Here is a 27,805-nt window from a genome sequence, read left to right on the forward strand (position 1 = left end):
AATGCAGAGAAAGGCAAAGCATCTGGCTTTTCTGTGTGCCACCAAAAATTCCTCCAAATGCTAAACCCCAGACCATCACTTTTCATTCCGCAGTTATATTGCTTGCCAATCCTTTGTGTGAGGCTTTGAGGCAGAGCAGCCTCTGAGGGTGTGGATGTGGATGTATGATTGAGAGTGTTCAGTGGCGTAAGGTGGCAGGGCACAGGCGATTACGAAACTTCCCAGTAAAGCCTCAGCGCGTCAGTATTGGTTACTTGGGTTTGGTTGTTTTTTTCCCCCTGTCTGTTGCCTTCCAGTTTCGTTTCCATTTATGAGTGCAGGAAGAGGGGGGAGAGGTTGGGAAATGCTTCAAGACCCCTCCAGGCTGCTGGAGGAGCCAAGCGGTTCCCATGACAGGTGGAGCACCGCAGTGCTGAGCGAGATTCCCGGGACGTGGTGCCTGGGGCCACGGGGAAGGGAAGCCTTCACACTTGGGGCAGCTGTGCTTACAAAGGGTCCCTTCAATGTGCTGTAGCAGCAGCCAGAAGTTCAACTTATTTTTTGAAAGGACTGGAGAAATTATTAACCACTGTTGATGACGTCAGAGTTGATCTGATTAAAGGTTTGTTTTCTTGCTGGCAGAGGTGTGCTCCGTAGAGACTGGTTCTCTCTTCTTTTTTTTTTAAGTTTCTTTTTTGAACAGCAAACGGAGGGAACTGCTCGCACTGCTGCTGCTGCCGCTGCTCCAGCTGCGTGTGTATGTGTGTAAACAGGATGGTGTATCTGTAGCTGCCACACGCAAACACACATTTGACCATGAGGACTCTTCGCAGGTTGAAGTTCATGAGTTCGCCCAGCCTCAGTGATCTGGGCAAGAGAGAGCAGGCAGCCTTGGATGAGCGGGGGACCCAGCAGCGCCGGGCCTGCTCCAACGCTACCTGGAACAGGTAAGGTCGCACGGCGTGCTGGCTCCTGGCAGTGTCCCCGTGCTTCTGCAGTGGGATTGACGGCTGCTCCGTGGGCTGCAGGCTGGGCTGCCTGGCTCCTGCCTCGGCAGGCTCACAGGCTGCCTTAGTACATGCGCTGGAGCTCCCACTCAGATAAACACAGGTGTGCCTTTTTTAACCTTGCTCTTAGTCTTTCTCTGAAGGCTGATAACAAAGGGACGTCCCTGCCTTCACTTCAGCCTTTGTGACAGACTACTTGTTTCACAAGGTCCAGCTACAAATATATCTTTGTGTTGATCTAGATATTCTCATTCAAAGTTTGTTTGGCTTAGGTTATTTTTTTCTTAAATTACATGTGCACAACTATTAAATATATACTATTATCTGCATATCTATGGCTTTTGCTGGTAGTTGACATAGTTATGATAAAGCCTACTAAGTTTACTCATGTTAGTACAAATAGATCTGTGCATGTGTGTATGTACACATGCAAGCACCTGTACTTTGGACAGGGAAAATATGTCCTGGTTGTTTTCTTTGTTGTGTTTATATATTTTGATTCTGTGGCTGTTTTACAAGAAAACCTGTGCAAACATTATGTTGTGACTGTATCAATTAGCTCAGCTATTCAGAAAGCATCTTAATGTCCATTTTAGTGACAATCTTAAAATATTAAACTAAGTCTCTAAACTGTTAGGAATTAAATTCTTTGGTCATTTTTGAAAATGAAATGTCACTTCCTGGATCACAGCTTGGAAAGTCATCTGTAGAATTTTATAATTGTGTGGTGGTACAACTGTACCATAAACTGTAAAACTGTACCATGAAAGAACTACAGACACATTTTCTAAAATTCTGCAAAAAATGAAAAATATAAAATACCTTATCTTCTGTCCTTCTCACTACTTGATATGTGGTTTCCTGTCTGTATGAAGAATTAGTTGTCGAATGCCAGCAATGCACTGAACTCTGAAACTGTGCTGATAACAAGAGAGACTGAGTTTCTTCTCAAATATCATTCTGTTTGCATGACCTTGAGTTGTACCTGATGCACGGATGGATGGTGATAGTAGTTTAAGGATAGACTGGGCTACCTTGAGTGCCAGTTGGGACTTAATTTGGCCAGTAGTCCTAAGGAAAGCAGCAGGGAGTAAGAGACATCCTGGGTGGGGATCAAGGTGACAGAATGGAGTCCCCAAAGCCTTTTTGTGATGGTGTGCTGAAGCTTTTGTTGGCAGGGGTTAACTTTTCCAGGTCTTGCATGTGGAGAGGGAGCTGTGGAGGCAGATGCAAATGGAGATCATCCACTCGGCTTGCTGGGAGGCAGAGAGTTCCAGGCTTGGAGCTGCTGATATTCAAACTAGAGGATTTTCCTAGTTGAGATGAAGCAAGTGTTTGTTACTTTTAATTTTGACAGGACAGGTACAGCTCTGACCAGAAGTGCTTGCCACTCAATGAGCTGGACATCTGCACATTCCATCCAATTACACAACTGTCCCTTTGCCTGTTCCTTGAATAGGTGTCCATGAGTTGTCCTATCACTACTTTGCATGAACTCAGACCTAATTGTGCTTTCCACCCCTGGGTTGCCTTTCCCCCGTGTGTGGATTGCCAGGCTGTCCTTTTTGGTGGCATGTTCCCCTGAAGTACCTGAGAGCACTAGTGGGGTTGTCATGTGGGTGCAATTCAAGTGGGCATCATGTGCCTGCATTAACAGCTTCTCAGAGCTGTGGCAGGTATTGCAGATAGGAGCTGGTTGCACTGCATGGACAAAGGGAAGGCTTTTATTTCTTACTTAACAGTGCAAGGCTTTCTCCTGAGTGAAAGAGTGAGTGGGGGTAATTCTTATTTCAGGCTCAGAAGAACTTGTATCATCTGTTGCTTTTAGGAAACTTAGATATTCTACTGTAAAATTGGGTCTTTATCCTGAGGAAGGTCAGGTCTTAAATGATACTGAATTGGATGGATTAAAAAATTATCCACTGTTGCTTCTGCCTGTCATCACTGCATGCCCATTTTGACATATATATCATGTCTTGAGGGAATCTGTTCATCTCTCCTGGGGAGACTGTAACGTTGCTGGACATCTGAAGTTTGACTCACCAGAAATCTGGTCTGGGTTTTTAAAATCTTGGGCAGTGGAATTTCTTTTATTTTTCTGCTGCGAAATTGAAGCAACCCGACAACGGACACTTTGCATACTTTAGTTTACAGGAATATTTTTCCTTCCAAATGAAATGATTGCTTGTTTTGTTTCATTCTGCGTAAGCGTAAGAGCTGGCTGATCAAGGAAGTCAAGATGCACCAGCAGAGCTCTCCTCTCTCACCAAGCCTGGCTGTTCTAAATTTAAATGTCTGCTGTTTTCTTGCTTAATGTTAGCAGCTGTGCCTGGGTGTGGCATGTGTGTATCTGCTTTTCAAAGAAGCTTTGAATCGGGTTCATGAGGGCTGAAGTGGGGAGAGTTGAAGCACAGCACACAGCAGGTTCAGCCCTGCACAAACTGGACAAAAGGCAGATCTTTGGGGCAGAACATGGCTGCTGGCCATACCAGGGATTGAAAAGCTGAAGTGTTGCTAGTGAGGTGTTTTGCAGGACAGCAGCTCCGTCACTGCAGGTGTTTTCAGAGGAGGGGCGGATGCATGGCTGCCCTTCTGCACTTGTTCTGTGCGTGGTCACCATGGTACAGTGATGTCCCCTCCACCATCTCTGCCCCCTTCACACCAGTCTCAGCTCAGGCTGTTCACACTTGAGAGTTTGCATTTTGACACCAGGGGAGGACAACCTGAAGGAGCCTAACTCAGCTAACTGGGGGAGCATCACTCTGGCAGCAAAGAAGGTCACTTCTTCCCTGATGACTTCCCTTCACGTCCGAACTAAAACGCAGTGAAACTTCGCAGCACTATTACATCAAAGGGAAATTGGTGCCAAGCTGCTGTTTGCTATTAGGCAAATGAGACTTTATATCATGGCTTTTTCAGAGCTTGCTTTCCCATGAACCCTAGATCTGTGCAGCAAAACACGGTGCAGTTCTAGCAACCAACAGCAGCACAACAGAACAATACACGTCATTGCAGCTCACAGAATTTGCATTGGATTAAAATAGTTGAGATTTTTTTCACCAGCAAGCACTGTCTTCAGTTCTTGTCATCGTCCCCCGTACTCCCCCCCCCAACCCCCATTTCTGCTTCAGGAAAAAAATGAGGGCTGAATGCTGACTAGACCAGTTGGACTGAGAAACCCGGGGGTTTTAATCTTGAGCTCACACACCAGGGGGCCCACTCAGGCCAAATAAAATCCATGGCAGAGTTTTCATGCTGAAAGAGCTAGCACTGACTGCCTAATCAGGAGCTGATACTGTCGGAGTTGTGCTCCGGGAAAGCCTCTAGTCAAAAGCTCTTGGATCCTCTTTGATGTAAGAAAATATGGAACGTTCACAGAGACGTGAAGGAGTAGGAGATAGCAAAGAAAAGGTGGAGAAAACAGCTTAGCTGCTTGTGACATTAGTGAGATCAGCAGTAAATTTGAGGAGACATACCAAATCTGAAAGGATTTTATGGTCTGGGCTGATTTTTTCTGGAGTTGTAATAAGCACAACAGCTTGCTGTAAAATAACTTTTGCATCCATGAAAACCATATTTCATCTCCTATTTTAAAATGAATGTTTATTCAGATCACAGGAAGGCTTTTCCAGTGGAGAAAATATTCCAGACCAGCATATTTTCCTCTTTCTTCTGTTATTCAGTTTTTATTTAGAAATATTTTTGAATACCCCTTTTTGAATCACCCTTTTTTCCCTGACCCCTTATTTGAAGCCTTCCGTGGAGTGTTTGGTGCTCTGTCTGCATGGGGGACAGACAGAATCTCACTGTCGGGTCAGAGGGAGAACAGGGCTGGTGAAGGAGACTTCCCACAGGCCCAGCCACCACTGCTCTCCATGGAGCATTTTCCAGCCATGACTACAGTAACAGAAAGTGGTGGTGGTGGTAGTGGGAAATTGCTGCTCCCCAGAGCCCTCCAGAATAACTTTACCTTGAATGCAGGAAACCAGTCTTCTTTGTCCCATAGTCCGCAGAGATATTAACCCTTAGTAACACCTCCAGAAGTCCCCTCAGCTCTCTGTCTCAATTTCTTGGTGTGTTAGAGCAGTGGTTATAGTTGGTGAAGTGAGTGAACTAATACTTCCCAAACTCTTTGAAGAGGGGAGTTTTCCAGACCAGCTTATTTTCACTTGTATGACCAAGTGCTTAATTGCAGCCTATCCCTCTTAAGATGTTGCTTTACCTTGGGTAAAAATTCCAGGAAGATAAGAGAACTAGCACCTGCAAGCTTATTTTGGAAGGGTCAAGGCCTCATGGGAAGCTGGTAGAGTTGCAGCTGGACTGAAACTGTGCTGAAAATGGGCTCTTCCCAATTGGATTAAGCTAATTCAGAAAAATCATGTTTTACTTTGCAGCAAGGGTGTCTTCAAGAAGGTTTTGATAGTACTATATCAGGTTAATTATTAATTAGCTGATCATGTAACTGTGCAGAGAAAATTTGCCTGAACTAATTTTGTCCCTTTTGAAATTAAAATGTTGTCTTTAACTGCCTGGTAGATAGTCAGAGTGTGATTATTCACACAGCATTGTTTTTTCTTCTGGACTTCACCTCGAGCTGTGAGCAGGGGAGAATTTGCAGACACTACATAGAAGTCACAGTGATATTTTCACCTGTGTTGTTTGCACACAAAGGCAGTGACTGCTTTAGAGGGCTAAAATTATCTGTGTGATGTTTGTGGAATGTCGACGTCCTGCTGCTTTGCCAGAAAAAAATTCTCTGCCAGAAATTGGCAGTAGCCAATAATAGATTGATACTATGCAAAAATCAGAATAATCCACCCCACCCTGCCCACCTTGACCATGTCCCTGTTGGGCTGGTTGGGAGTGCCATCAACAAGCATTCAGCTCTGTGCTGCAGGGATTTACACCTTCTATATCCCTTCATGGTGAAGCTAATGGTGGGGGAAGTCTATTCTGTGTGTGCTGGAGCTGCCATTCCCCATGTTTTGGTCAGCCGGAGTCACCTCCTCCTCTGGAGGCTCAGTCAAATGTGGAATGAGTTGTCTTTCGAAAGAGATGAAGTTTCTTAGGCTGCTGAGTTGATTTCTGTGGCTGTGAGTGCTGCCTTGGTTGTAGCCAGTTTTCTCTGGCAATCTGTAGCTCCCATGGGATAGATAAGTACAATACATTGCTGGAGCTATCTGACATTTTATTGTCATTCTAAAGCCAATCCCCCCAAAAACATGGTCTCTTCAGGTTTTATATCCTGATTTCCCCTCCTCCAGCAAGCCTGCTCAGTAGAGTTTTTTGGGGTCTGTTGGACTCTATTTTGTTTCCTGGAGTACCATGCTCCTGTGCACACACTTACACACAAAACAACTACAGAGAAGGTGTTCACAGTAATAAGTGCTCCCATTATTAACTTTCATGTTGTAAAAGAGGTACAGAAGGGAGCTTAAAAGGCATTTTCAGTTCAGGTTAACTGTTGCAATATAAGTTTAATTATGTACATTACTAACTTAAGCCTCAATGAAAGCTGGTTGCAGGCACAGGTGAAGTGATACACCCCACCTCAAGCATCTTGCAGGACTTCTGTGTGTAAGCAACAGCTCAGATTTTCTTTACACCAAAAGGCTGAACCATTCTGACCAAATCTTTTTAAACAATCACTTGTTATAAAAACCCATTGATTTAAGCAAGGACTCGGTTTGTTTTTTTCATTAGCTTAAGGTAACTTAGAAGATTTAAGCAAACTTTTCATTATCCTGATACCAACTGAGGCCACCAACAGCATGCCAGTTATTCTGACTCCTCTGTGTCTGCTCTTAAGCAAGTGTGGAGGACCAGTTCCAGTGCCATTCCCACATAACCTGCAGTCAGGGGCTGTATCCTGCACCCTCCATGCAAGCACTGCTGTCTGTGATGGGAAGGAAAGGCAGGTGGTCAACTTAATGAGGCCAAGACTTGTTTTCCAGACAAGGATATTTTCCCTCACTACAAGGGAGATTCCAGGCAGATTATAAGTTCTCTGCTATTTATGTAGACGCTGTTCGACTATACAAACAATAAGTTAAATGCTCACAAACTGTCCCCTTTAATTCTGGATAAAAAAGCTTGCTCTCCCTTATTTTTTTGAGGAATAATGATGAAGACCTGTTAATCTGGAGAGAGAAGACCTCTCCCGTATTTAGAAAAGGGTGCCAGAGAGAAAGAGAGCATGTTGTCTTTTAGGACAGATATTTAGTCATTCTTCTCTGCAGAAGTTTGGCAGGGAACATTGCAAAGTTCTTTTCTGAATCAGAAGAGCGTGAAAAGACTGCTTGTTTTATTCACTACATTAATCTTACTTCCCATATTACTCATAAGATTAAAATACCCAAGTCACTTCACTGTATACCAGAGACATTTATCTGCTGATTTTCAAATAATAATAAATGGAGTGTGTCTGTATGAGCCAGCCAAAATAATCTGGGTTGGATCGTGAATGTAAGTCTGTGCTTGCGGATGTAGGGGGGAAAGAGGGACTGCTGTGGAAGCAGTCGTGTGTAAGGCCTCAGAAACATCTTCAAAGGAACAAAAGAGAGAAGAGGATAATGGTTCTTATTTCTGTCTGCATCTATATTTCTCCACAGCAGGTCAGACCTTTCACCTGCCACTTCTAGTTTTCCTTAGATGAAGGTGGCTGAGCTTTTCTGGTAGTGCCTCTCTTTGCTATTGTGTGCCTGCATGAATCTCTCAGTGAAAAGTTTTGAGTTTACCTTCCAGCCAGTCCTCTGCTCCCAGCTGGCATTGAAAGGAGCTGTCTTATCATGGGCCTGGGAAAGTTTAACATGAACACTGGCATTCCCAAGGCACTTTGCTGCTGCCTGGCATGGCTCCTGCAGTGATATCCCCTTGCAGTGGGAGCAGCCCAATGCACCTGGATCTGGCCCTGGATCATGCCAGGGCTGACCAAGTCTTCCAGCACCTGAAGGGAGCCTACAGGAAAGAAGGAGAGAGACTTTTTACGGAGACATGTGCCTGACAGGGAAAGGCATGTCTTCAAACTGACAGAGAGTAGGTTTAGGTTGGATATTAGGAAGAAATTCCTCCCTGTGAACGTGGTGAGGCCCTGGCACAGGGTGCCCAGACAAGCTGTGGCTGCCCCTGGATCCCTGGAAGCCTTCAAAGCCACATTGGATGGGGCTTGGAGCAATCTGCTCTAATGGAAGGTGTCCCTGCCCATGGAAGGTGGTGGAACAGGATGATCTTTAGGTCCTTTCCAATCCAGGACATCCTGTGATTCCATGTTAAGCTCTTTCACCTGCAGGAATGACGCTTACTCACCCTGGAGACCTTATGAACAGATGCCAACCACCTTTAGCTCTTCTTGAAAAGACACAGCTACCCCACACCCTCATACCTCCAGGATGGGCAGAACTGGTCCTTGTCCTGCTTTCCAGAGTTCTAAACCTGATCTCTGCTGCCTTGCACAGACTCCAGTGCAGTGAAAGCTGTTAACTGTCTGTGCAGTGAGCCATAGAGATAAAAATGATACTTTCAAATAATACAAATATATTTAATATGTGAATGTATTAAAAGCTATAGTTGACATACTTAAAGCACTTAAAAATATTGGCCTAAGTTTTTGAAATTACTGATTTCAGGTGCGCAGTTGTTGAAATCACTGAGTTCAAACAGTGGACAAACTGATTTTGAACAAATCAAAAATAACTGATTTTCATTTTCTGTTTTCTAGGCAGCAATTTCCTTTTAGGCATCTGGGATGGGTGGAGTACTGAAAGTCATCTATGACTTTTAAAAAGTCCTGAAGTGTCTAGACAGAAATGCTAGGATAGTTGTGGAGGTGATACACTTCTCAAATCTTACTGGGCACTAATGACTCATCATGTCCTCTTTCAGTATCCACAATGGAGTGATAGCGGTATTCCAGCGTAAGGGTCTCCCAGACCATGAACTTTACAACCTCAATGAAGGAGTCAGGTAAGAGACTCGGCTGTGCAAGGTGTTCTCAGCCAGATGCTCAGTACTCTTTGCCAGCCCTCGCACTCCACAGCTTCTGCAGAGCATCAAGGTTTTCTCCCAGTGGCAGTTTTGACCAGCACAGTCCATTTTCTCTCAGTAATCACTGCTGCAGGTGTGTTTGCCAACATCACACTGCATGAGAGAGCTGATCCCTCCTTCTGTGGGAGGAATTCAGCCCTGAGCAGTAGGATTTATTTCAGAGTCTCTCTTGATGTGCTGGTTTAAAACTAAAGAAGGGAAAACTTGGACCCCTCTAATAATTCAGCCCTATTGCACGGCAGTGATACTGCCAGTTTCCAGAGGTGCCATTCTGGGGTGCTTCCCTTGCATCCATGGAGGAGCTAAAGCCTCCAAGCACTCAGTGAGATGTGGCAAGGAAAGATGTCCTGCTTGGTGGTCCCTTAGATCTACTGCTCCTTCCACACAGCATGAACGTATGGGAAGTGACAAAGCTGTCCTGTCAAACACCATAGTCTGAGTAAAACTGTTTATGCTTCCAACTTTTTTTCCCATATTCTGATGATACTGTCTGGAACAGCCTAACTGTAGGCCAGTGAGATGTATAATGGAAACTTTCTTCCCTTAAGAAAAAAGTCAAAATCCTACCATTTGAGTTAAATTACAGTTGAAAAGAAAATTTACAAGATATAAGCTGTGATACCTGGATTTTCCTTCATATTTTACTACTTTTTCAGCACTTATTATTTACCAAACCTTCTCACTGACAAGGGCAAGGTAGCAGAATTCCTTATAGAAATTGTCCAATGCTTTATAAAATAAATGGTGGAAAAGAATCTGCAGTTAAAAAAGGCAGACAGCTTATTACATTCCCTAGCTATATTCAGGTGTGATCCTTAGTTATTCCCTTTTCCCTGCTGCTTATTGCTCCTCTGGCTGGACACTAGAGTCTAACTCTCCAGTATATTCTGCAGAATACCTAGATATTCTGGGTTTATCTGCCCCTGTCTGATTGCCAGTCTGGGATAGTTGGCCCAGTCTGGTTCCTTTAATTGTGAAAATATCTTCAGAAAAGTCCAGCCAGATAATATTTGGCCTGTGTTTGCTCTTTTTGAAATTAAAATAAACTTACTCTTCAGTTATTTCTTCCTTTGCTAGTGACAAAATGACATACAAAGAATACCTTTTCTAGGATGTCTGTCAGTTAGCATGATCCATCAATCATGTTGAGTTACTTACTGGAATAATGGTTAATCATTATTATTGTAGGTGCCATTAGGATTCTTCAGCTTTATGTAAATGACAAAAAATGGTACTTCTGGACTAAGATTTCTTGGCCCAATGCATTTCTCTTAATGTGCTCGTTCATCTGCTGGTGAGGGACAGGAGAGGAAAAATTTTTCTGCTGATGTGTCAGACAAATATAATCTGGTATGAACCAACAAATAGATAGAAATGTGCCCAAATTTTGCTTTAATTTACTTGGCTATAAACCCTGCACCATGATGCTTGGTAACATAGTTGAGTTGAATTTATTGCAGCATTTCATGTGGCACAGGCAAGCTGACTAGAAATACACTGATTATTTTTAATTCTGTTTTATGAACAGCTTTGCTGACATTTGATAGGCTAATTCCTTTTTGTTCTGGTAGGGATAATGCTGCTTTGTTGGTATCTCAGCTGATAGCTCACTTCAGGGAGAATGCCTGGTGCCTCAAACCTGAGTTGATGATGAAATTACTGATTTCACACATGCCAAAAGTACCCGTCTTCCTGCTTTTGTTATTTATTTCAAAATAACTTTCTTTGGGTTAATGTTATTATTGAGTGCAAAAATATCTGATACATAAACATGACCTCAGAAGTGGAACAAATATACACTTGCCTTATGATTGTTTTAGATGCATTTTCCCATGAGTACAAATTGAGAAGCAAATCCATTATTTCCACAGGGCAAAATTCAAGTGTGGAAGCATTCAGGTAAATGGTTAATATTAGTTAGTTACTTTTTTGAATAGTTACAGGACAGTAAAGGAAGTTATCTTACTTTACCACTTGAATTAGAACAGATTCTGGAATATTTTTCATAATAAACCCTTGAATATCCAAGTTGACTCACAGATCAAGTGTAAATATTTGAACAGTATTTTCACACCATTGTTTTGAGTCAGGAATATCACATATATTCAACTACCGTGTGTCACATACCTGCAGTTAAATACATAAAACTTCTGAATACACATCTCAAGGTTTTGAACCCTGATTATTTAAGGAAACATCAGTGGGTACAAATCTGTACAGTACCATTTACTTTCCTTTTAAGTTTGGCTCATAAGAGCTTTTCACAATGACTTTTCACACCATTCCTGTGGCCTTAAACACAAAATTACAAACACAACCCTCAGAATCCCTATTGCAATAAAACCAGTGTGGGAGTCGAGTTTCTCTCACACTGCTGGGACTCCTGAATTATTCTGTTAAAGCTGATGAAGCACAGTAAACTCCCAGTATCTGGAATATCATCAGTGTGTGGCCTGTGCATTCCTTCTTCTGGGCCCTTACTGGGTGATTTATTAGGAGATTGAGTCAAAAGTCTAGTAATAAAAATCTTCATGCATATGTTTCATTTTCTCTTGGTCCACGTCTGCAATATTAATAATAAAATAGTATTTTCTCCTTTTTCATTTAACGTACCGTATGTAATTTAAAAGTGTTTATTTTGACCACTTTTAAAACAAAGAAGAAAAAGAAGCAAAGGGAAACACAGCGGAAGCTAAATGTCCTGTATTAAAGCTAATGCATATTTATAGCTGCCTCTTTTCTGAGTTTCAGGATACTGATGTGATGCAAGCAAAGTACATTTTAGTGGCATTTCCTCTTTTGCAGCCAGAGTTCAAACCCAGCAAAATCACTTGTTTGCTTCATTTAACTCTGTTTAATTGTGTAGTGTTACACTTTCCATTCTGAGTAATGTTGCAAGAGTTAATTTTAAAATGAACCAATGAAGCAGCATCAGGGAAGAGGAAAAGTCAGAAGCAATTTTAGCACATTTCAAGGGAATTTGTATTATCATCTTAATTTATTAAGTCATTAAACAGGCAATGAAGACCTGATATCTGTGATAGAGAGGCTTTAGGAGTGCAAAATACGTGCTTTAAAATTCTATGTTCTTGAAATAAGATCTGCTCTCTGGTCAGGGATCTCCTTTAGGTTTAGTCAGATTTTTACCTGGATTCCATCACATTGTCCATGTGTCTAGATAAGGTTGGTCAGTAATTGAAATTATCCAGGATCTGATGGCCTAACTGTTATTTGTTAAAGGAAATTAGGAATGATGAAAAAGAAGCTGCAAGCAATGTCTTGGATCCAGTTTTGTTGTGGATCTCATTTAAAAGAATATATACAAAGAATATCAAACACCAGTGTTCTGATTTGGCCTAAGGGCCTCATTGTTTCACCAGAAATTAATTAAGTGGCTTGAAGTATCTGTATTATTAGGAATTCAAAAAGCAAGATCCATGAATTGTGCTGTCAGTTCTGCCCTGTAAACAGAGATGTTAATGTAGGTATAGAGCTGCCTGGTGTGGTGCAGTCCAGTGCATATAGTTACCTACAAGCTGGTTGTTTGATTTCAATTGAAAAAATGGAAATGTGGTGGGATCTTGTTTGATCAGAGAGCTGACTATTGGATAAGTAGAACATACATTTTTATTTCCTGACCTAACTACCAAAATTTATCAGTAGAACCTAAAATACTGAAAGAGAAGGTAGTTGCACATCACCTCTTCAAGACTATGAGGAGTCCATCTGGAGCTGCTAGCTTGAGATGAGGGTAGAAAATTAAGCAAAATCTGTAAGCATAAAGTATACCAGTATTTTCTTGAAACAGTGGCACGAAGAGATACATGAGAATAAATAGCCGCTCTCCTAGGAGAATTCAAATCTGCAGCTTTCATGTTAGTTCTACCTAAAAATAATCTGTCTATCCATGGTCAAAGTAAGATGAACCTTTGGTGTCATCACTTGTGATCTAGAAAAAGATCACCTCACTGGACAGTAAATCTCCACTTGGAGTGAACGTGCTACACTTTGGCTGTCACAACCTTGTTTTCCTTGACTTCTCTTAAGCCATTGGAACTTGAGCAGTGTTTGAGTGAGGTGGGTTTTAACCCTTGCCAAGGGCTTGTCAGTGCTGCTGTTGAGGGCAGGGTCTTAGGGCACTGCCAGAGCTGTCCCCTCCCACCCATTACAGCCACATGCTGAGGGGGCTGGTGACTTAGCAGCTCTTTGACAATGGGAGACCTATGGATAATGCCTTTCAGAACTTTTGTCCGTGAATAGTTTGTCCCAATTAATCAAGTTTCTAGCTAAAAAGGACTTTGATGCTTAGGAGCATCTTCCTTCTGTTTATTTTTTGTTTAATTTCTGCCTAGACCTTCCAGAGCTGTGAGGTGAGTGTGGACATGTGCTTAAGAATAAATAAACTAAGATACCATATTTCAGCCTCCTCAAGTCTAGCATGCTTCTCTCTTTCACGAACTTTCAGAAGGTCTCAAAAGGCTGTCCTGAAGCAGGTGTTGTAAGAACATCAGAATCAAGCCCTGTAGACTTTCACAGAATATAGAGATATGCTGGATTTAGTTTGATGTCTCATTGTTTACTAGTTAAATAATTTGATTAATCAGTTGTCAGTTAAAGATATTACACAGAGAGATAGATGACATGCAATTGAATATATAATTCACATAATTACCCTAATTGAAGCGAGTGTTTGGATTTTAAGTCACATTTGACATCACTCCTTCATGGGACCTGACATGGTCACACAGACAGGTTTTCATAAGAGATTTAGATGTGTACAGAAAACCCAGCTGGGGCTACATTTCTATAAGGTCCAAGCTGTTGTTTATGCATCTAAATAGTGACCTGACAGAAGAGAAGTATTATCTAGCATCCAGCGTGTGAGATTTAAATAACAAAGCTTTTTAGCCATGTGGCAAATTTTACCTGGATACAAACAGGCTTATATAGACTGAGTTCTCAAATTCAGTTTCTGAATTGGAGAGTTTGTGGGATTTTGTTTTGGATGGAAGTTTCAATTGCTCTCTGAGGTTGATTTGTAGGTTTTAGTGTAGAGGAATCATGAAAGGCAGAGCTGAACTGTTAAATCCCTACCTGCCTTTTCACTGAAACTATATGAAACTTGAGCTGTCTTCAGTCTCCTGAGTGGATGTAGGATGGAAAGCATCCTCTTTTCATCAAATCTTAATTTCCTTCCAGATGTGCAATGGAGGCATCTAAAATGACAGCAAATATTTTTCAACACACAAAAATGCTGGTTTGAGTCTTGGTACTGTTGATCCTGTTTGTTCTCTTTGTAGTTAGTCATTAATGGCAGTCTCTGCTCATACACAAAAAGTGTATTTGCTACAAAATTTGCTTCAAAAGTAATTTGCTATTAGTGACTTCCCCTCATTCATGCAGTGCACAGCCAGTGTGATTTGCTGATTACACAGATTCTTTTGTTGTTCTTTTTGATACAGGCAATTACTGAAAACAGAACTGGGATCATTTTTCACTGAGTATCTGCAGGTAGGCCTGTGTTTTCTTTATTTAAATCCAATTCTGTTTTATGTTACTAAGAAAAATAATTTTTGCCCACTCTAAATTATGACTTGGAGACCCTTGTAACCATTCAGAGATGTCCACTGACTTCTCTGTGTTTTTGAAATTAATGGATTAATGAGATTTGGATTTTATGTACATTCATATACTTAGATAGTGAAAGCCTAACCTGTCACAGTGTTTCTGTGGGTCATTGCTGTCTTTCTTGAGGTTTGAGATGCTTTTTTTAGCTTAAAATTGAAGTCCTTGAGTAAACCAGTGAAGTTCATTGCAGCAGAGTTACTAGAAAAGACTTTTAGAAGTAAGTACCACTGTCTGCTGAACCAATATTCTTCCTGCTTGTCAAAGTACATGTTTTGTAGGTGAGTCATTTGAAGTTTGAGAAGTACTTTGTACTGCACAAAATACATCCAAAAACCAGCAGGTGATTACAGCATCATTTCACACGTGTCCCAAGTGATTTAAATAAGATGGACACAGCAAGAGTCCTTTAATGATTAATTTTTAAAATAAAAAAATTTCACTGTTTAAAATTAAGAATTAACAAAATGTGAAATATGGTAGCTGTAGGGAAGTACAGAATGGAGTAAATGTAGTCTATATTTTATTTACAGAATCAGCTGCTCACAAAAGGCATGGTGATCCTAAGGGACAAGATCCGGTTTTATGAAGGTAACTTGGATTTTAGCATGGCTATGTATGTGACAGGTGTTTTAACAAATGCACTCTGGAGGCACTGGCATGCTTTCCACTATCTTCCTGGGACTGTGAATTAGCATGTCTCAATCCATTCCCACAGTCTGTTCTTGGGTCATTAACCTTCATTAAGGGGAGGTGATTTCCTTAGAGCAACATTGGGGAAGTCAGGGAAGAATTGCCTCCAGCAAGGACACCTCCTTCAGCTATACACTGCTCAGGAAATGTGAAAATAGATTGAGATATGTAATAAACCAAAAACTAAGCACAAAGATCTCAGTTAGTTCAACTATCTGAGTCCAAAATAATGTTGTAGCTTGTTTTAACAGGTATTCTGGAGTCATGATGACATAAATGAGGTCAGGCATTGTCTCTCTGGTTTTAAAGGCAAGGCTTCATTTAAATGTCTACACCTTCTGGAGATGCCACCTCTGGAAGTAAAATCAAGGATAAACTTCCGCCTCGTGCGTTGGTTTATAGTCACCAATAATTTTGTCTTATGCTATTATGTGGCATTTAGATGTGTTGTTAAATATGCTGTCTTGTCCTAGATTTGGCATCCAGGTTGTGCCAGGCAAGGTTTACATTGCATGTTAGAAAACAATTTCTTTACCAAAAGAGTTTTTTCAGGCATTGGAACAGGCTGCCCAGTGCAGTGGTGGAGTCCCTAACCCTGGAGGTATTTAAAAGCCATGTAGGTGTGGCACTTGGGTTAGAGGTGGCCTTAGCAGTGCTGGGTTCATGGTCGGATTTTATGATCTTGGAGGTCTTCTCCAACCCAAACAATTCTGTGATTCTATACATCAGATGGTGGAATGGTTTCATAATAACTTCAAGAATTATTGCCCATGTAAACATTCTAAAGATCTTTGGGTAGGAAAGGCAGTTTTAAAGAAATGCGTCTTTCCTTTTCCAAAGCTGTAGTCATTGTGTCACTTAGTCTAAATATGCTACTTAAGCAGGACCTTGGAGACAGCTGCTTCCATTAGTCTCATCTCTCTGTAAATCCTGGATGTGACCTTTCATTACTGACAGTACAGCTGATCAAGTTAAGGTAGTGTTATGAAATCAGGCTTTTCTGATGAACAGACAATAGCCCTGAACATCGCAAAAAGAGAACCAATATCACATTAAAGACCCCAAAGCCCACAAAAAAAAAGTACTGAAAGTCCTTAAGTTGGACACCAAATTCCAGGGTTATATAAAATAACAGCTTGGAGAGCACAAGGGGAGCTGTAGGGATTGCAAGGCCTTCATAGCTGCTCTGTAAATCACAAAGGAAGTTGTTTGATAAGTGTCAAATCAGCAAATGGGATACAGACCTATCAAAGTCCAACCCTTTTTTTTCTTCTGGTATTACCAGCTTGAAAATCAAAAATACTGTATCTGACGTTTGAGATCAAAGCTTAGATGAAAACCTAAAATGTGAGACCACTATAAGGGCTTTCAAATATAGGACCATGCTTGGGAAATACCAAATATCAGCAAGCTGTTGATTTTGACGTTATTTTGGTTTTTTTTATTTAATCTATCATTTTGTGGTTACCCCTTAAGATATGGTCAGAAATTTTGGTAAGGTGAGAATTAAACTGGTCATGTTTTTTCCAAGTCTATGATCAGAAATGTTTTCTCTCTAAAACTGTCAAGTTACAAGAGGGTAGCAGTAATTCAGGCATCTGATTCAGAGGCAGAGGTGTTTCTGACACACAGATTTCCTGGGGAGTTGCTGGTGGACTTGACTTTCCAAGGCCGGAATTGACGTTTATTGGCAGCAAATGCAGCCCTTCCTCAGCATCCATCCTGTAGTCAGTGGCCCCATGGCTCTCAAAACACCCAAGATGGAAGCATGGAAATCTTGGAGCTTCCATTCTGAGCAGGGCTTGCTTCCTGGGTCTGCAGAAGCAGCAGTCCTGCCCTCAGATCTCAGGTTGTCCCCATCCTGTGGTTTGAGTTTCTCTCTCTACCTGGTGTTGAAGTTTTTGTAAGAGAAAAAACTCCACACTTTGGAGAGGGGTTTTGTCCTGCAGAAGATTTTGAAAATCACAAAATCACAGAACAGTTTGGATTAGAAGGAACCTTAAAGACCTCATCCTGATCTACCCCCTGACATCGGCAGGGACACCTTCCACTAGACCAGGTTGCTCCAAGACCTGTCCAACCCATCCTTGGAGACTTCCAAGAGTGGGGCAGCCACAGCTGCTCTGAGGCAGGGCCTCACCACCCTCAAAGGGAAGAATTTTCTTCTTATGTTTCTTTTATGGGTTTCAATTAAATTTCAGAAGCCCTATGAAAAGTACCAATTGCATTTTATGCCATACAAAATTGACTATATTGTGCTTTATAAAAATGAGCTTTTAGAGTAACCCAGTGTCTAGAATCCAGCAAATGCTTATGGTAAACATTTTGCCTGACAGTAGGAAAAGGATCTATCCTTGGTAACATATGTAAGGCACATTCTGTCATGTGAAATATGCTCATCATCAACAAACCATAGGAATTCTTCCACAGCCCTCAGTAAAAGGCCTTCCCACCTAAGTCATTCAACCCTGCAGCCTTTCTGAGTTGCTGTGCAGAAATCTATTACAACTCAAAATAAGTTGCCCATAAGATGGAATAAGTGCATGTTTTTGGAATAAGGCATGTTTACCTCAACAGAGTAATTTACTTCATACTACTCTAGCAGCAAGATTTGAAAAGGACCAAATTTATAAGGGCTTTTAACCTCACCTTGTGGAAACTAGAACTAAATTTAGCTCAAACTAAATTTAACTCTTTAAAACTCTGCCTTCAGCATGTAGTGGTTGGGCTTCTCCTTCATGATCCAGTATGTATCTTGGAAGCACTTAGGTATTTCAGGTGCTAGTACTGGATATTAAAATGCAAGGTTATTTTTAACTCCAGCCACCAGCTCTTCCCCTTGGAGCCATTCACTTCCCTCCGTGGAATGGTGGGGAGAGTTGGAAGGGTAAAAGTGAATAAACTGGTGTGTTGAAATAATGACAAGTTAATAGGTCAAGCAAAAATTATGCACACAAGCAAAATAAAATAGCATTCATTCCCCATTTTTCATGGGCAGGCAGGTGTTCAGCCATCCCAGGAACATCCCATGATGTACCATGGTGATTTCAGAAGACAAACACAATCACTCCAAATGTCCCGCCTTCCTCCATCTCCCCCCAGCTCTGTGTGCTGACCATGATACTGTATTGGTCTGGGATGTCCCTGTGGCCAGCTGGGAAAAGCTGTCCCACCCATGTCCACTCCCAGCTCCTTGTGCCCCCTAGACCCTCCCAGGTGGGGTGGGAGAGGAGCAGAGAAGTCCCTGGCTCTGTGCATGCCCTGCTCAGCAGTAACTAAAACATCCCTGTGTTATCAGCACTGTTCCAGCAAATACCAGCTACTAGGAAGAAAATTAAACTTATCCCAGCCAAAACCAACACATGTTTACTATTACTATTACTGCCATCATTGTTATTGTTGTGTTGTTGTTGTTATTATTATTATTATTATTTTTTTTTTTTTTTTTCTACTACTACTGCTACAGCTGCTAGAAATTTTTGGACTTGGTTCCCAGCTGCATTTATTAGAACTAATGAAAAACAGATTTTTAAAAAGGTTTTAAAAATGGAAACAGAGAACACCCTTTTCAGTCTTCTGCATGAGTGTACAGGACAGAGAGAAGTCCTGCTGCAAGTAAGACCTTGGTGTGTTCCACAGGCCAGCAGCTGCAGTATAGCATAGTGATCCACATCTGTGATTGAAAGCACTTAAAGTCATCAGCCTGAAAATAATTCAGGAGTTGCAGGTTCATCAGAACTGATGCTATTCATCACGTGCTTAAAAAGGCAAGGGGATCGAGTATCCCATAGTAAAGATTGGCAGTTGGTTAACTTTGAGTGTGGTTAGCGGTGCTGATGCTTTTGTGCATAATTGCTTTGTGATGTGTGTGTAATTCTGGGCAAAATATTCCTTGGCTGTGGCTCAAAGTAATCCTCTAATTAAAAAATTAAGAATAGTATCACATTCTGACACCAGTAGTAATACTGATTGATTGATTGCTACTGAATTTGCCTCCTGGTAAGTCATATTGTCTTGTCTGAATAGGCCAGAATCTCTGATGTCTTTATTTCCATAACACTTCCTGGTGGAGGTGCAGGGGCATTGCTTTCCTCTCATGGTTAGGGGCATAAGGATAGTAAAGAGCTTGTCCAAGGTCACATGGGCCATTTTGGGGAACAGGGATCTGAAGCCAGAACCCACTTATTGGACCAGATTTCCTCTGTGAATCTTGGCTCCTGCATTTGCCTCTGTGTTGTGTTAAATGGTCTGTGAGGAACTCAGTGTCCAGCTTGGTTGTACAACCTGGCCAGAACTTCTCCAAATACCACTGGGGAGCATTCCAGGGGGCTGCAGCTTGGGAAGGAGTGGACATGAAGGTGGCCTTGTTGTGAGGACCACAGGGAAATTAAGTTCGAGTAAAAATTAGAGCCCTAGCATGATTGTTCTTTTCCATGGCTCTTGGGTGAGTTTGTCTGTGTAAGTGGAAAAGGGAAGAGTGAAAAAGCTGAAAGGGATCAGTTTGAGGGGATGCTTTACAGAGCGTCTCCACAGAGTGTGGTTTGCTCTGCTGCCCTGCAGCTTGAAAGGCAGGAGGGAACACAGTGGGGTGAATTCCTCTGCAGGAATGCTTCCACATTTAACCGGCTGTGTCCTTCCCTGCTCTCCTCCACAGTCCTGTCCAGCAAATATTACTGCAAGAGGAGGATGTAACCTGGGCTATTACTCTTCATTCTTCACATGGTTTTCCTGAGTAACCTCAGACTCTCTGAGTTTATTAAGAACATTAGATGAGTCACCTGAAAAGACATAAATAAGGAAGGACCTGATACACCACTATGGAAAACTAATTCCATATTATTAATAGTAGCTGCTACATGATTCATCTTAGCATATAGTAGCAGATTCACGTTGTTTCCTGCATGTTTTAATTTTTGCAGCTAGCTGATTACAACCAAAACTCTTCACTAGTTTGTTTTGTGTTTTTGCAGGGCAGAAACTACTGGATACCTTAGCTGAAACCTGGGATTTTTTCTTCAGTGATGTCCTGCCCATGCTGCAGGCTATTTTCTATCCTGTGCAGGTGAAAAAAATTACTCTATTATCATAGAATCTTGAAAAACTGGAAAAAGCTACTTTACAGGTTCATCAGCAGATTGATACAATCCATAATTCTCTCTCCTTGGGCCAACCTCCCAGTGCAGTTGTTCTGTTTAGTCATGTCATGCAAATAAGTTACTTATGCAAATGGTTTGAAGTGCTTGGATGGAAAAGATGAAGGGGAACTTTGAAAACAAAAGTGGCGTGCAGGGAGGCCGATTAGTCCGTCTGTCAATCACACTAAAAGTCAAAAAAGGTTATGAATGATAAACAGAAATGTTGCACAGTGAAATAGGTGGAGTTGTGTTGATTTAAATATATGCATTTCCTTCTCTGCAATGTGAATTTTGTTTTTGAAGTATCTCCACTTTTGGAAGGGAATTGTATTTCTGAGATCAAATTCTATGCTATGGTAAATGGACAGCAAAAGGCAATGGAGTTTGACCAGTGCAGATGAGAACAGATTTTGACTACAGTAATTTTAGATATGCAATAGATATTTGATTTTCTAATGTTGTGATAGCCAGAGAGTATTGTTTATCACTGAAGTCTCAAGGAAATCTGTACCAGACAGGTGCAAGTGATCTTTGCAATTGCTCACAGATGCCTCCAGATTTTAGTGGGAACTTGGTGCCTGAATATATTTGGAGAAACTTCAGAAACCTTCTCCCATTTTTTTGAATGGACTTTATACCAAATGTTAACAGTGTTACCATTTGCATTTTCAGACAGTTACAGGTATGAATTTAGAGGAAAAGCTGCTATTTCATGCTGAATTTAATACTGAAAGGGAAGAACTCAGAAAACATACTGGGCTGCTTCAGCCAATTACTTGTGCCGCCAGTAGAAACTCTAAAGCAATAGAAATAAGATGTTATTAAAAACATATTAGAACACAATGGGAGATTTTTCTAAGTGTCTTGTAATTTAAATCCAAGATATTTGGACACAGAGCTATAGGTAGAGGCTCTAAGCCTTTTTTTGTGAAGCGCCTGACTACATTAAAACTCATTAAGTTGTTTTTGAAAATTGCACCAAACAGCCCTGTTCTCTGCTGTGTTTTTGAGGCCTTTGAAAATATTTTAGTAACACAAGTCTTGTCTACTATTAGATGGAAATAATTGCTTGAATTTCCAAAGGACCTTGGGGGTTTAAGAGTTCTAAATCCCATGTAAATTCATATAGATCTAGTTGCTCATGTTCTGAGGTTTCTTCCAAAAACCCAATTGGTGCTTATGTGCTCCGGTAAATTCCATTAATTAGCAACTGAAGCAGATTTGGGGCCTTCTTTACTTCAGTTTAAATAATTTAGAATGTGAAAAGGAATTGGTTGGATCAGGCTTCTTTATTCTAGACTTAAGTCAACACCAGTTGAATACCAAACCTTCCTTATGTACAGCCATGTATACCCAAGGAAAAATCCCTAATGCCAGAAAGAAAAACAGTTTCACAGATCTACATAAGGCAGGTGCCATTGATCTCTGCAGACAGAGCTGCAGTTGTATTCTTCAGCTGGGAGTTTTCATCAGTGAAAAGCTATTGTTGAACTGAAAACAGATGGCTTTGAAAATGCAATATGAAACTTCAGCTCTGCTCCTGCCTTATTGTGAAGTCTCTCAAACTGTACAGAGAGGAGGATCCACAAGTGGGGTGAGTCAGAATTCCTGCCAAAATTGAAGACAGTAAACAGGGAGTACTCAAAATATTACAAAATAATGGAAATTCAACCGATTTGCAGCTCTGCTTTTTTTTTAAACTTATGATACATCTAATTTGTGATGTACTGTTAAAATATAGGATATTCATATATCATCCAGCTCTCATCCCAGCCCAGCCCTTCATCCTCTCCACATGCAGTCAGATGCAGTCACCATCTGTAGAGTTAATTACCACCAAATCAAATTTACTGGGCAGACTTAGGGGGCTGCTCTCTGTCCTCTGTTATGTTTCCTTCGTGTTTCATTTAGGTTTAACATCCTTGCAATCCCTCAGGAGTGGAGGAAGGAATTTGAACAGAGGATTTTGAAACTCATTTTCACACTGCTCATAATCTGTCTTGCTTTCTTTGTGTTTCCAAGGGGAAGGAGCCCTCAGTTCGGCAATTGGCTCTTCTGCATTTTAGGAATATAATTACCCTCAATATAAAATTGGAAGATGCATTATCCCGTTCCAGAGCCAGGGTTCCACCATCTATTATTCAGATGCTGTTAATACTTCAGGTAAATCGGTTATTTTTCTCAGCCTTTCTGTATTGTGTTGCTGAAGTCTTCTTAAACGGTCTCTGATTGTGCTCATTCATTGAAAACTTCTTACCCAGAATGCCAGAGCTTCTGTGCTCCTGTGGTCATAATATCTAAATCCTAATATTCTATTATCTAAATATTCTAACGTCTAGTGTCTAAATTATCCAATAATAATATACTTACGTCATATAGTATAGAATATCTAATAATGTAATATAGTAATAAATAATGTGACATGTAATGGTATTATAAAATAATAATGGTAATGTAATAGTTAAACTATCTAATTATCTAATATCTAAACATCCTAATACCTAAAAGCAGGGACTGTAGAGATGCCATAAGATCCAGAGGGTGTGGGAGTACAGACTTGTTTTGCAACTAGGACTTGAAACACGAAATTTTGCAAGCAGACAAGTGTGTGGTGATGACGTGATTTCCTTTAGCTGCTGTGTATTGCTGCATTAGCAGTTCAGGATATGAAGCTTCACATCTGGAACAGGCATCAAAGTCAATATACAATTCATACAACAATCATGGTCATATTTGGTCACTGGAACCAAATTCTACCAAAATAGGTGATATAAAAACATTAGGACCAGATACTGGTATTTGCCTTCAGTGTTAGACATTTTCTGTGTGTGTCGTAGGAGGAGAAACAAAATTAACAATTCCAGGCAAAAGGCAATTTTAAGATATTTTTATTTGCTTAATTAAAGAAAAGCATGAGGCATGATGTGGAGGAAAAAAATGAGGCACAAGGGAAAGAGAGAACCAGGAGTGGATTTTTAAAGTGTGAGGAAATTGAGATTTTCATGGCTTCTGATTTGTTTTTTAAAATGTTTCTTCGCTCTTCTTCACAGTATGAATTAGTTCTGTGTCTGAAATTGTTTGAAGAACATCTAGATTATTAGATTGTTATTAGATTTTTAGATTATTATTAGATTATTATATTATAGAACATATAGATTATTAGATGATAATCTAATGAGGCCAGTTTTGAAAATGGAGGAAGGGAGTAAGATTCTGTCTGCTGGGTCAAGAAATGGGATTTCATTTCTCACTGAAATCAGTGATATCTCAGTCTCCCTTTTTTGGAGTGTTTAATTGTATGTTTAATCTGATTGTCTCAGAAAAAGTTCCTTATCATATAGGAATGTCTACTTGGTCTTGTCTCCCTTCTCATAGCCCCCACCTTCCCAAAGCTTCTTGAAACTGCTGGCTGATTGTGACACAATGACAGCAGTATGGGAGTCTCATGTAAACTAGTGTCTGAGGAGAGGGAGAGGGAGAGGGAGAGGGAGAGGAGAGGGAGAGAAGAGGGAGAGGAGAGGAGAGGGAGAGGAGAGGGAGAGGAGAGGGAGAGGAGAGGGAGAGGAGAGGGAGAGGAGAGGGAGAGGAGAGGGAGAGGAGAGGGAGAGGAGAGGGAGAGGAGAGGGAGAGGAGAGGGAGAGGAGAGGAGAGGAGAGGAGAGGAGAGGAGAGGAGAGGAGAGGAGAGGAGAGGAGAGGAGAGGAGAGGAGAGGAGAGGAGAGGAGAGGAGAGGAGAGGAGAGGAGAGGAGAGGAGAGGAGAGGAGAGGAGAGGAGAGGAGAGGAGAGGAGAGGAGAGGAGAGGAGAGGAGAGGAGAGGAGAGGAGAGGAGAGGAGAGGAGAGGAGAGGAGAGGAGAGGAGAGGAGCCTCAGGGAAAAGCTGGAGCATGAAATGTGTAATGAGGTATCAAGGCATTCACAGTGATCAAACCATGACCCCAGCTGCCTTAGCAGAAGCCAGACTCCACATGAGACAGTACCATTGCAAAAACCTTCTTCACAGGAATGTTCTTAGGCCTCAGCCCTTCCCAGGTGTGAGGTCAACTGCCCATTCTAAATCAGGCTTCAGCAGCATTGTTACTAACAGGTCTGCCAGCTTTTGTGATTACTTTAGTGAGTCTGTGTTGCCTGTGGGCAGGATCTGGCTTTGAATAGATTCAGTGGTGAGCTGGCAACTGAGCTCCATCCTGATTTTTTCTTGCAAATCTGCTTTCCTCAGCAACCCAATGTGTTAGCATCCTGGATGCCCTGTACAGGGCAAAGGGTCAAATCTATTCTTGTTGCAAAGCTGTTCATGGAAATCAATAACCAAGTGAGAGGGAATTTGCCCCTGGGTGTTTATTTCTGCATACTTTGCCTATGGTTGTGTGGTGGGGATGGTGAAAGTCTTTTCTCGGCAATAGCTCTGCTAATCTTGTGGTTTAAAATCTAATGGGAATTGTGGGAAAAGGTCAGAAGAAAATCTGGGATTTAGCTATTTACATACTTAGCGGTGTTAGTCAGTAGTTGGAATTCAGAGCAAAGACTTTTTTCTGAACTCAAATGTCATGTTAAACAAAAGCAAATTTTATACATTAGTGACATAATGGAATTTTTTCAATTTAGTTGAACTCCATTTGTCAATAGGGCTGGAAGAGAGCAATTCAGCTGTCCAATGAGCACTTGGTGGTCTTGCAGGCTTTGATTTCCTGGACTGATAGATGATGTCTTGATGGGGATGTTGTCTAATCCTGATTTGTGTCCACTGTGAATACCTCTACCATAAGCAACTTGGTGACTGGAGCAGACTCCCATGGGTAGAAGGTGATGCCAGTGATGTTGGCTCTGGACCAAGTGTTGAACTTAGTGGTGAGATTTCCTGTTTCTGTCCTTGATAGCCTCATGCAACTGTGTGATGTAGTTAAGGAATAGCTCATGTTCTTCAAGACAGCAGTTGTAATGTCAGGGGTTGAAATGCACCACTCTGTTAGACTGGATTAAAGTGACAGAGCTTTGGGAACTAATGCTGGGTGCATCTGGTATTATATTTTAACTTCTCATGGTGTAAAGGAAAAGTTCTGATACTTTGTCAGGAGAACACACTTTCCTTATTGGACAGAAAAGAAAATTTTTTTAAAGAGGAAATAGAACTGCTCCACTGAAAGGAGCAGAGATCAGTCTTCAGGTTAATTATTAGACTTGGGTTCATCAGTTCAATAGAGCTACTTCTCACCAGTGCTATAACCTGGTATAATTGCAAGCCAGCAATCTTGGAGGAAAGAGAAGACTCTGTGAGGAATGATATTGTTCTGTCAGTCAGTGGTAGGTTCATCACAGCTTGGAAGAAGGGCCTTGTATCACTCAAACTGTGAGTTGCCAGCATAGCCTGACTCAGTTACAAAGCACAAACTGAAATGTTAATCCTTTGTGACTGCTCACAGGCAGAACAAGCTGAAGTGCCTCTAGGATGCTCCTGTTTAAGTTGCAAGGATTTCAAGAGCAGAGTTCTGGGTGAAGGAGGTAAAAGAACTAAAACTGCTTTTCAGCACAGAATGATGCGCAGGAACTCAGTTTGGGTAAAATGACGGTACTGGAGGGAGAGGGGTAAACAAAGGAAAAGTTTAGAAATGAACTTTCTGAACCAAAGAGCAAAACTACCACTATCTGACTTGCTTCCCAAAGTATATTGTCAAATATTACCCTGGCTGCTGAAACTGGAACATCTTATTTCCAGGTGTCTCTCCTGAGGTCTGAGAATTAAAGAATTAAAGATTGTTCATCTGCATCTTTCTGTTAATGTCAGGATTTTTTGAATTCACAGAATCTCTCAGGGTGACCTGACATATTTGAAAAAAATGAGAAGGGCACAACACAGTATCTCTTGTGCTGAGGGACCAGGCCTCACAAAGCATAATACAGTATCTCTCATGCTGGGGGATGAGGCCTCACTAAATATAAGCTCTGAAGAAAAAAATAAAACCTGTGGTTTCCTCTTTGGCTCTCTGTGCCTCGTTTGAACTCCCTTGCCCGTTGTCTCTCTCTGTTAAGGAAGACAAAATAAATACATAAAAGCTGCCCAGTATGACATTTTTGTTATTTCTGCAGAGTTCCTTCCATTTTAAATGAGAGGAAAAGTACACTGCAAGATTTGAAAGTGAAATGCAGAGAGTTGTTTTTCCATCTCAGCAGTCACACATCAAACTAAGGACAGCATAGTAGTTAAAAACAAAATGCCCTTTGCTATCAGAAAGCTGCTGCTATAGAGGTGCTGTAACACTGTGATACCAGTTGTAGTCAATTCTTTATGGCCACAGGTATTCATTCACAAGTGGTGGTTGCTTTTGAGAGGTTTCCGTACTAAGTCTCTTAGACCTGAAGCATAGGTTGAACAAAGTGGTGTGGATGTGAGGTTTCCACGTGCTTTTAATTTTTCTTAACCTTTGTCTGAGTTCCTGGTTTAGAAGACACAAAAAGAGGAAACCAATAAATAAATGTATTATATACCTTATTTAAATATAAATCATAATGTCAAAAACCTATGCTTTCTCTGGGTTGTACATAAATTTGGATGTTTTCTTCTTTCCTAGTGAAAGGGTGGTTTGGTCCCTGCATTTTGAACACTGGTACTTGCTGATAGCACACCTTCCTCTCCCATCATCTTGCTGGCTGCATTGTCACTTTTACCTTCCCATATGTTGCCTTCTGACTCTTTTCCTCCCTAACTGAATTTTATTTTCCCATGGGAGTGATTCCTGGGGTTTTGGTGCTTGCCTGTTGCTCTATGTATGCTATAGAATTTTATTATTATGGGAAGACTTGCTTCCACTTAAGCTAACAGGGTGATCAAAACAAATTATATAAAATGCCTGAGCTTTGGCCTTCTCTGCAGAAGATGCACTGAGAAGGGAAAGAATTGTGAAAGGTATGGAACTGCCTTCTCTGGCATATCTCCAAGCCCCTATCCCTAAGCTTTTCCTATCCTGGTGTGTGGATGCCAGTGCCAGAATCAGCAGCCCATGCAAACAGCATGGTGACATAGGGACTTCTGCAAAGGGTAACTGCTTTGTGGTGTATTTTTTCCAAAAATATAAAGGCTAATTTGTTGCAATTTGATAAAGATAGGGGAATGATGGACTGAGTCTCTTGGAGGCATCTTGTCTCCCATGGTGAGTAGACACTGTTAATTGCCTTTTATCAGTAATTTCACAGTCTTATCCTTAGTTTTGTTGCAGCTGCAGAAGAAACAACTGTGTGATAGGATGATATGTGACACGTACTGTGAAATTTATTAACTTGCCACTACCTAATTATTACAAGCAATTAAAAGGTAAACAGATAATCATGTAA

General features: G+C 41.2%; 1 protein-coding gene across 1 annotated transcript in view; it reads left to right on the forward strand.

Moving 5' to 3' along the window:
• The first annotated feature begins 795 nt into the window (after positions 1-795).
• PRR5 (proline rich 5) overlaps positions 796-27,805 on the forward strand; it is a 46,511-nt gene continuing 19,501 nt past the window's right edge. Inside the window, exons 1-6 of the mRNA XM_062490880.1 lie at positions 796-926; positions 8,868-8,948; positions 14,492-14,540; positions 15,188-15,245; positions 20,318-20,409; positions 22,505-22,645. Coding sequence (XP_062346864.1) covers positions 796-926; positions 8,868-8,948; positions 14,492-14,540; positions 15,188-15,245; positions 20,318-20,409; positions 22,505-22,645 — 552 coding nt within the window. The remainder of the gene's footprint in view (positions 927-8,867; positions 8,949-14,491; positions 14,541-15,187; positions 15,246-20,317; positions 20,410-22,504; positions 22,646-27,805) is intronic.

Source organism: Cinclus cinclus, chromosome 4 (genome assembly GCF_963662255.1).
Source record: "Cinclus cinclus chromosome 4, bCinCin1.1, whole genome shotgun sequence".
Taxonomy (NCBI): domain Eukaryota; kingdom Metazoa; phylum Chordata; class Aves; order Passeriformes; family Cinclidae; genus Cinclus; species Cinclus cinclus.